At 36.0% G+C, this 10,984-nt stretch overlaps 1 protein-coding gene across 2 annotated transcripts in view; it reads left to right on the top strand.

Moving 5' to 3' along the window:
• The first annotated feature begins 371 nt into the window (after positions 1-371).
• syt13 (synaptotagmin XIII) overlaps positions 372-10,984 on the top strand; it is an 18,205-nt gene continuing 7,592 nt past the window's right edge. Inside the window, exons 1-4 of one of the 2 annotated variants that reach the window (XM_046841077.1) lie at positions 372-419; positions 1,879-2,066; positions 9,216-9,414; positions 9,712-9,849. In XM_046841077.1, the coding sequence (XP_046697033.1) occupies positions 1,893-2,066; positions 9,216-9,414; positions 9,712-9,849 (511 nt within the window). In that variant the 5' untranslated portion in view covers positions 372-419; positions 1,879-1,892. Of the gene's footprint in view, positions 420-1,496; positions 2,067-9,215; positions 9,415-9,711; positions 9,850-10,984 lie in introns of those variants that run through there. The other variant, XM_046841076.1, reaches the window with a different exon arrangement.

The raw sequence follows: 10,984 nt of genomic DNA, 5'->3' as shown, positions 1-10,984 counted from the left end.
CCATGAAGCACTCCATGCTTCCCTCTGCTGGCCAGCTTTATGGAGATGCTGATTTCATTTTCCAGCAGGATTTGGCACCTGCCCACACTGCCAAAAGCACCGAAAGTTGGTTAAATGACTCGGTATGTGTGTGATGAATCTATATAATATTCGAATTAAAAATTTTGTTTTGATTTACTAAAATAAATCCACTTTTTGTTGATATTCTAATTTGTTGAGATGCTCCTGTACACTATACGGTTATGAGACCTTTTATCTTTCTTTCCTGAGGGGGGCAGCAGAGAGCTTTATTTGCTCTTTGCCTGGATCAGTGTATTTCTGCTCTTCATGTTCCACATCACATCACTGACACACACTGTACAGAGCTCCTGCAGGTCAAAGTCAGCAGCTGGGCATGTGTTTCAAGAATCTATGAGAAGGTCAGACACGTTTTGGATGGAGGTTTCCCACTTTTGTGTTTTAGTACCTGCATGTAGATTTTGGCAGTAGATCAGATTTTTACATAAACAAGTCAGAATTTATTGGCAAGGATTTCGGTTCTAATTAAAAATTACTACTGCTGTCTGATCTCAGACACGTCTTAATTAGTGCTGCTGTCTGATCGCAGATATTAAATAATTAGTGCTGCTGTCTGATCTTATACACGTCATTTGCTCTGCTATCTGATCTTATACACGTCATTTGCTCTGCTCTCAAACATGTTATATTTAGTGCTGCTGTCTGATCTCAGACAGACCATATTTAATGCTGCTGTCTGATCTCAGACATGAAATTTAGTGCTACTGTCTGATCTCAGTGACATTTCCATAATTTTACATTTTCTCTGCTGCAAATGTAGAATTTACTGCTACTCTCAGATCTCAAATCTGAGTTTCATATGCAGTGGAACTGTCTGATCTATCTGGGTGTCATTTTCAGTAAATCCAAGCTTAGACATGAACCTGAGATTGGACACTGTTATTCAAAATAGGTTTCAGTGCTGATTAAAAGATTCAGTAACCCCTGACTCATGTGTCATATTCAAAACCTCCGTCTGATCTCAGGTTCTGTATATCAGCTTCAGTGTATGTGTGTAATCTGTTATTTTCACTGCTGTCTGACCTGAAAATTGATTATTTTTAGCTCAAACACGGCACATTGAATATAGATGGGGTGAGGGGTTGTTTCCATGGCAACATGGCATGTCCTTACTCAGGTTCTTCTGCGGAGAGAACCAAAAATAGCATTTAATAATGATGATGATGATGATGATGATATTAATAAAGCCTTTTATCATTATTTACAATATCTTAAAAGGATCAACAAAATTTTAAAATGATGATTCTGCGTGATTAATAAAACATTATTATATTCTTTAGAAATTATTTGCATTTTTTAAAATAAATGTTTATTTTCACGACACAGAAATGTTTTTTTTGGTTTCCCTGCAAACAGAAGGATCTGAAGTGATGGGACTCCGTGAAGGTGATTTCACTGAAGCTCTGACGTCAATGTCCACACACACACACGCGCACACACACACTGATGCCGTGGGAGTGTCAGTGACAGACTCATCTTTATTAAGTATGGCTCGTCAGTTCTCAGAGCCCTCCTTCTTTCCCACCTCCTCCATTTCTCTCCTTCTCTTTCTGTTCTCGCTCTTCACCACCATCTGCTTAGCCCGAACACACACCATACAGCAGACGGTGCATCACACACACACACACACACACACACACATGTGCTGCTCCATCATCCCTCTGTCCTTGCGTCTTTTTTCTCTCCTCTGACATCATTTCTTCTCTTGTCACTCTCATTATGAAAGCGCAGGATTAAAAAGGAGACCTGCTCCCTCTTCTGTCGCTGGTTATCCTTCTGGACTCTTTGTGTTTTTGGTAGATCAGTGCTGAAGGATGTTCGTGTCAGTGGCAGCAGTTCTCGGGGCGACCCTGGGAACCGTCTCTGGAGCGCTCACCCTCTGTGGCCTCTCGCTTCTCTGCAAGAACTGCAAGAAGAACAAATGTGAACAGGATGAGAGCGCTGACTCGGAGAGAGCAAAAGCCAGCATCTTACACACTCTCACGCAGGTAAGGAGCATCGCTAGAGATATTCCTAAGAAACCGTGCTCTAACAAACAGAACTTCATTTCAGAAGGTTTGTTGGTCAGATACGATGTTTTTCTGAGACTCACAGAGCTGATTAATTGATACACATCTGCACAGGAACAAAACTCCTGGAGCTGCTCAGACCAATCAATGCCTTCAGTAAAGTGTCTGAAAGAGTGATCTGATCTGATCTTCTGATCTGATCAACTGCGTGACGCAGAGAGCTGTGCTTCACTTGTGCTCCAAACAGTTGAACATTACTGAGACACGGCTACGTCCAGAGACGCTAATGAACTCCTAATGAAATGTTTGTGGTGTTGAATTGCCTGTGACTCTCCAGTAATTAGATCTTTTGAAAGCCGGCATTGGATTCAGTACAGAGTGATGCTCGCTATTTATAGATGTCTGACTGTTGGTGCTCACAGACAGCGTCGGCTGTTTGCTGTAGCGAAGGCTGTAAATAGAAAAAGCAATTATCGTTACAGGACTGAAAACATCGTCTGGATCTCCAGCAGAGGTCTGAGGAACACAGGAGATGCTCTGCTTTGGCGATTCTCTGAGCTGTATGATCATTCTCTCAGTCTAGTGATTTCTGAACGGGTTCTTGGTGTGAGATGGGCACCAATTGTTCCTTTTTTCTATTTTGTATAAGATATCTGGAAGAGGAAGAGCTTCCACCTCGATTAGGACATTTGTTGTAGATTTTGCTGTTCAGGGGTTCGTTTTATAGAAAACCTTAATGTTTTTTATTCTGATCCTGATGATCTCGTACTAAACACACCAAATCCACTAAACACATTTTAAATAATCTCTCATTCATCTATATAAATACATCAACTACACTAACATTACTGTAGATCAACACTGAACCCTGTGCTCTAATGGTTAGTGAGGTTGGAGATACCTGTAAAAGGATCTGAAGCTGCAATCATTTCTCTGTCGATTTGTTTCGACTTCTGGGATTATGATTTATCTGCAAAATCCTGAGAGCTGTGTCCTGTATTTTGCTTTAAGAGCAAGGATTATGAATCTTTTCCACAAAGGGCTGGTGTGGGTGAAGGTTTTCATTTCAATGAAGCAACGACCAGACCTGATAGTCCATTGAAAATAAAGATCTAAACAGATGGAATCTGGTGTGACGTGTTTGGAGCGAAAACTTGCAGTCACACGGATCATTTGTCCAAAAGATCGGACTCCTCTGTCTCTGCTTGTTGTAATAAAGATGGAATTATCTGGATTGTGAGGGTCACCAACACCGACACAAGAAGCTCTTAGGAAGGTGCAATGGCAGTAAAGAGACGTGAACGTGAACATGTGCAAACAAACACGTGTGTGTTCGGGTTTTCTATTCTAGTTACTGTTAAATTAATATTATATTATTATACTATTTATATAAACTCAAACACATTATCTGTGTAAAGCTGCTTTGAGACAATGTCTTATATTATAAAAAGCGCAATACAAATAAAATGGAATGGAATTGTTTTAATTACAGAAAATATATTCTAGAATAAATTAAATATTTTAAAAAGGCTTCGAAAACACTTTGAAATTGCTAAAAAAAAAGAGCTTGATGAATTTATGTACCTTATTTTATTTAGTAATTTATGTAAAAGAATCATTTTTTCAGTGTATTTTTATGTGCAGAATTTGTGTGTTTATTGTGTGTTAGTATTTTACTGCTCGCTGAGAGTCTTAAAACCTTTCACATGATCATCCTGCATCCAAAGAGCCCTGAGGTTCAAGAGCTGCATGTATTATCTATAAATCCTGCACACGTTTCCAGGTTATCATTTTTCTACTTTAATTGGACAAGTTGACGTTTAAGATTATACTCACTGTCACACCGCTGCACCTGGCTTTCTGTGTGTGTGTGTGTGTGTGTGTGTGTGTGTGTGTGTGTGTGTGTGTGTGTGTGTGATTATGAATCAGATGAATCTATATATAGACCACCTGGCCTGGCCTTGCCTCGAATTAGTCAACTGGTGCTACAACAATTAGTCAATCTTTGTTACGTCCCTGAACCTCGCACTTCTCCGTCCCTAAACCTCCTCCACACATACATTCCCTACTTACTCATACCTTAGAAATCTACATTTACATGCAAGCATCACACACCTTTCCACCTACACACACACACACACACACACACACACTGTCAACGTATAGTCACGACTTATACTCACGTATTCACAGACCTGTGTGTGTGTGTGTGTGTGTGTGTGTGTGTGTGTGTCTACATTTCCTGGTTCCTATAATACACACATATAGATTTAACGATTGCTGTTTCTTTGTAAATGAACATAATAGAGTGGCGTCATGAATATTCATCCTCAGTCACAAATGGTCTCTGGGACGAATGCTGAACATGAATATGGATTCACTGGGAGAAGAAGAGAGAAGAAGAACAGAGAATTCTTTAGTATGGTGTAAACATTTCACTGCCACGTCTCTCTATAGTGAAGAGATCAGATCAAATCAGGATCACAGGCTGAACATTATGAACATTTTTGGAGTGTTTAACAGGACACATGGATTTCACGTTACTGTAAAAGTCTTTCTGATATCTAGAACCATTACACACCCAAACAACCCATTTTTAAAAAGAAATCTCGGATGAATGGATCATGACAAATACAAAATGAATGATAGCTGTGAGCGTTATTATGGAATGTATGTTTACAGAATCTTTTGACAAAAACTAAAATACTTTAAAATACTTTCCTAAAATAGGAAAGCATCGTATTTATTTATTTATTTATTTATTTATTTATTTAATTTTATGGTGGGGGCTCTATAAGAAGGGTACCGTCAGGAATATGGTTTTAAACTACATCTCCTGTTAGTAACTTGACCCTAAAGGGACCATGTCACATGTTTGCTCACATATTCATAAAAATGAGCCAGTGCTAATAGTAGAAAATCGTAAACCTGAGAACAACATGAAGGACATGCGAGACACAAAGATCTACAGATCTACAAGTGCTAAGTGCTAAGCTAATCATCATGAATGTGAATCAGGTGTGCAAACATGTGACATGGAGATCCTTTGCAGTCTAGTGACTGATGGCAGATGCAGTACATGACCACATTCCTGACAGGAACCTGATTGATGATGTCTGAATGATCTCACTGTGTACTAATCAGATCCTAATCAGATCCTAATCAGATCCTAATCAGACGCTAACTTTAATCAATCCCGGAGTCGAAAGTGCTTCATGTGTAATTTAACTACATGTTCGCATGTCTGATAATTAAAGCATTAATCAACACATAATTAAGGTTAGTGTTTAATTAGTACATTAATTAGTTTACAGTTTATGGTGTTTTGATCATTCATACAGATGTGATGAATCATGTCCCCTTATTATAAAGCAGAGGTGCACACAACTTTCTTCCCTAAAGGCCAAAAATCTGACTTGATTTAGGGTCCAAAACTAAATTATATCAAACTGCAAGATTTTTTTAATTAATGTCACCATGTTTCCTTCATTTATTCAATTTAATTCACTTCAGTTCATGTTTATTTGTGTTGAGCTTTTAATAATGAACATGGTCTCAGAGCAGCTTTAGACAGATAATGTGAAGATAAAATGAAGATGTTCTTTATAAGTGTAAGTTTGTCGCTGATGAACAAGTCGGTGGAGACTGTGGTGAAGGAAAAACTCCCTGAGATGCAGAAGGAAGAAACCTTGAGAGGAACCAGACTCAAGAGGGAACCTCATCCTCATCTGGGTTCCACTGAATGTTCATTTCTATTCTATTTTTCTATCTATGATTATCTTTTTATTATTTTATAATATTTAAAAATAAACAAGCAAACAAATTAACCAAAAATAGCAAAACATGAATCTGTGATCTACATAACTAATGCTTTTTCATTATATATTTTATTTTCTACATTTTCTAGGTTAATGAAACATATAGAACAGTGAGAACACAGAAACAATCCTATTTATACTACAACAGATTTAAATCTCTAACACTGATATTGAGTCTGTAATAAAGTACAGCTACTCATATGCTTTAATATCAGTGACTCTAATGAGAGAGAGTTTTCTAAACTGAGCTGCAGCTGATTTAGTGATAAATCAGGATCTTATGTAGGTGAGAGACTGATAGTTTACTCCTCAGTTCACACATCAGACTGAACGTCTGCTCACAGCGGGGGGGTTCTGCTGAAGTTTTCACAGCTTTAAAACTTTTCCTTTTTTTCTCTTCTTATACTGTATATGGCATTTATATAAATATTGTGGTCGAATTTTGAATCATTTGACACTTAATGGTGTTGCACATTTCCCAATTCTGCTGTTTGCTGTATATATAAAATCTGTTATTATGTGCAGAAAACCCTTTTCTTTTTTATTTCGTACTTTTCCAGCACCTCATATTACTAATATTTACAGGACAATAAATGTTTACCTATTTGTTAATTTTGTTTGAAAGTTAACCTAACTAATTAATTATTATTTTCATTTAATAATAAACTGTACAGCTGTTTTTAATGCACTTTATAATAAAGACGACAGAAGCTCTACAGTAGAGATGCTAAAACTAGGACCTGCAGACAAATCAGAGATCATCACAGACCAAATGTCTGTTAAATCAGACGTAAATTACTGTACAAGTTTCTCACCTCCATAAGATCCTGATTTATCAGTAAATCAGCTGAAGCTCAATTAAAAAAAATAAAAGGTCAAATAAGGTGCAGTTTCATGTCTCTTATTAGAGTCACTGATATTAAATCATATGAGCAGCTGTACTTTATTACAGACTTAATATCAGCATTAGGGATTAAAATCTGTTGTAGTATAAATGGGATTGTTTCTGTGTTTTCACTGTTCTAAACATTTCACTGAACTTTGCATGAGTTATGCAGATTAGAGTCATGCTGTATATTTATTGATTGATTTATTTCTAAATTTTTACGAAATCACAAATAAGATGCAGAAATGTATAGATGCAGGGGATATTAAAAGGTTACTATAGTCCATGTTTGGGCATCCCAGCTTTAAAGAGCTGCTATCTTTATAATAAAGTGCATTAAAAAGATAAATAGCTGAACAGTTTATTAGGATATAAAATGAAATAATTTAGCTAAAATTTCTGGCAAATATGAATAGCCCTGTTAATATTATGAATTTCAGATGCTGCTAAAGTATAAAATTTGGCTTTCAGGTCATTAAGATGACATATATATATTTTTTGCACAATAATGATGAGGTTGTTAGATCAGAATCAGAAATAGAATTTACCAAGTATTAGTTACCAAGTGCTTTCACACACAAGCAATGTGACTTGGCCTCAGGAGCTTCCAGTGCAGGAGAAGTACAGACATGATATAACTGAATATTAAACCAGACAATTAAATTAACAATTATATACAGAGTACAGCAGAAATAAATCACTTAAATGTCAAATGATTTAAAATTCTTTCACTTTATAACATTTATATTACTTTTTAAACAGTAGGGAATTTATTGTTGGATATTATAAATATAAGTCAAAGAGAAGAGATGAAATGCAGCAAATACTTTACATATATAGATTTATTTGTAATGACACACCTGCTGATATGCTCCTCCATCCTTCACAGATAATTATTTCTCAGATGCTGTTTGCTGCAGATGTTGTGCTCCTTTAACCTTTTTAAAAAAACTCCCAAAGGATATTAGATTTGTTGGATTGGATTCAAGTCAGACAGTATACTTATGCAGGTCATAAGGTCATACATACAGCCAGTGTTTTACTATAATCCATTAATGTGTCATGTAAAAATATCATCTCTCTACCTTTAGCACTCATCCAGCCCCAAATCATTACAGTTCCACCACCATGCTTCACTGTCAGATCTATGGATCCTGTCTCGTAGTCCTGACCAAGTTCATCTGACCGAAGCATCTTCCCAAAACATTACTCAGACCTCGTTTTATTTACTTTAGCAAAGTTCTATCTTGCAGTCTTGTGCTAAAGAACAGAGAAAAGTTATTCTTTTCTTCTTGAGGCTGATGTGACGTCATTTCTGAGCTGTCACAGATTTCCAATGAAAAGCCCTGTGCCAATCCGAAGCACTCGCCCATCTGTTTTTCTGAGCTGGATTGTGTAGTAGGAGCGAGAAGTAGCGCTCCATCCATGGTGTCATTTCAGAACGACGTCCACTGAAGCTCTGATCAGTGGCACTATGACTCATTCTGTAACTCCTGATTACTGAGTCAGTGTTTCTGCTGAGTTTTCATTCGTCTCCCTGTATCTTTTTCCCTCTTTGTGAAGTTTCACAATTGGATTTCTCTTTATTTCTATGGCACGTTCTGGAGATCACAGCTCATCTTATAACCAGTTTATGTAATTGGACTAATTGTAAATCACAGGTAGACTCCATTTTGTGTGTGTGTGTGTGTTCACAGGTGTGTTGGCTTCATTGTGTTGTGTATCAGCTTTAGTGTGTGTATTTTTAATATTGTCTCCTTTAATACATTGTTTTTAGTCATATATTTTAAAATAATGCAACTATTGAGAAACAGTTATGGCATTGGACATCTAATACTCTCTTGTGCTTTATATAATCCTGAGGAAATGATTTTCAGAAGAAAAATGTGGATGTGTGGATGTCCTACTTCAGCCCATCATGCAGATCCCAGTGATTGTGTCTGATTTTACTCTCCAAACCTGCCTTGATCACCAATCAGACACCACTTGCTTCTGCTGAAGATCCACATGGACAAGTGAAATATAGATGAGATTACATTTCGTAACCATGAACCATGACATAAACAGTGAGCATCTGATAACTTCAACAACCATGGAACTATAATGATTGGATATTTTCATGTCACACAGATGAGGATGAGTTTCCTCCTGAGTCTGGTTTCTCTTCAGGTTCTGCTCCTCAGACCAGGCATCACCTTTGCCTCACTCCATAGGGAGTTTTATTGCTTTGGGTAAATTTGAGCTTATTATAATGTGTCTATTATGTTCATAAATGGAAATAGGAAGAAATCTGTACCCTGAAATTTGAATCCTGATTAAACCATATGAATCACTTTATACCCTTTATTTACTGTGTGATTCTACTGAAAATACACATCTAACACATCTTTATATTTATTTTACTTTCATTTGGTTATAATTCAGTTCAGTGTGCAGAAATCTACTGAACCTATTCAGCCACAGGCGCTGCTGAAGTTCCCCAAGATCTACAAACCCAAACCATCTGTCACATCATCTGAGGTTATGAACTACAGTGAAGATGCTGAGAAAGCTCTCGCTAAATCAGACAGCCGTGACCAAGGAACAGAGAAGGAGAAGGAGGTCACTGATCTCCAATGGCAAGGTCAAAACTACTTTATCTCACAAACATGATGAAGGACGTGACATTATATATTATATTATATTATATTATGTTGTATTATATTAGATTACATTACATTAGATTAGATTAGATTACATGATATATTATATTATATTATATCATATATTATATTATATTCTATGATATTATATTATATATTATATTATATCATATATTATATTATATTATATTATATTATATTATATTATATTATATTATATTATATTATATATTATATTAGTTTGTTATTTATAAATGCAGTGTGTGTATTTCTCTCAGATTCTACAGATGAAACCCCGTGTGCTGTCGAACAATCCGGTGCGATTCCCAACAGTTGCTCTGTGCTGCAGCCCAAATTGCACTTCTCCCTCCGTCTACACACCGAGAGCAGAGAGCTACACATCACTATTATAGAGGGTAACAACACACACACACACACACACACACACACACACACACACACACACACACACATTTAACCAGTATACTAGTCCCTGACTTACGATGGACCCCATCATTAAAAGAAAATATGGTAAGTGGAGACTTGGCCTTGGTGATCAGTATGGAGTGTATTAGTAAACTGTAATGTGTCCATAATTTAGTATACTGTAATTGATTATTAATAAAAGAAATACAGAACATAATTTAGCAAAACAGTGCAATTTATATTACCGTAATGTATAAACTTTACAGTATATATGTGTAGTATAGGTGTAGTTGGATGTTTTTGTTTCTGTGTCCACAGATAAAAAGACAAGAGTTAAAATTGGGTCTCTTAATGCATACGCTGCTGCGTTTACCTGCCGCGTAAAATATAAACATTTCTTACAGTTTTGTCATATCGCTATCGTCACTGAAACATGAAATAGTCGTAACTCAGGACTGCCTGTATTCATGAACACACACATTATATTTGATACTTCCTATATACAGGCTTTTTTCAAAAGAATGAACCGATACCATGATGCATTGCTTCAGTTCTCAATCATCGTCATGGAATGAGTTGTTTATAATCAGTCATTTACATAAAAGTTGATTGTGAGTATAATACTTGTGGAGTTTGTTATTTCTTTTCCTTAATAAAATATTACATAATGAAATCAGTTCATACTTTTTTGAAAAATCCTGTATTATGAATCTTTATTTTTATTATTTATATTTTAAATAGTTTTATTTTTATTATTATTTACATTTGTATTATTTTTAGTTATTTATATCATATAAACGTTAAATCAAAACCTCTATAACTACATATAAACAATGTGGAAGGTGTGAAAAACAATTTAGGTCCATTTTAATTATATCATGTTGATTTTCAATCTTTTGTACAAAAGGTCAGATTTTCCATCAATCTAATCACGTGTACTGAAGCACGTGTACTGAAGCACGTGTACTGAAGCACGTGTACTGAAGCACGTGTACAGACAAAACGCCGGCGGATTTTATTTAACATCAGGTTTTACACAGAATATCATACAGAAGCATTTTCATTATTACTCTCAGAATACTGGGCTCAGATTAGGTTTAAATGAAACTAGTGTTAATATTATGA

Source organism: Silurus meridionalis, chromosome 26 (genome assembly GCF_014805685.1).
Source record: "Silurus meridionalis isolate SWU-2019-XX chromosome 26, ASM1480568v1, whole genome shotgun sequence".
Classification (NCBI taxonomy): Eukaryota; Metazoa; Chordata; class Actinopteri; order Siluriformes; family Siluridae; genus Silurus; species Silurus meridionalis.
Note: the sequence above shows the minus strand (reverse complement) of the source record. Positions and strands in the feature narration are given on the sequence as shown.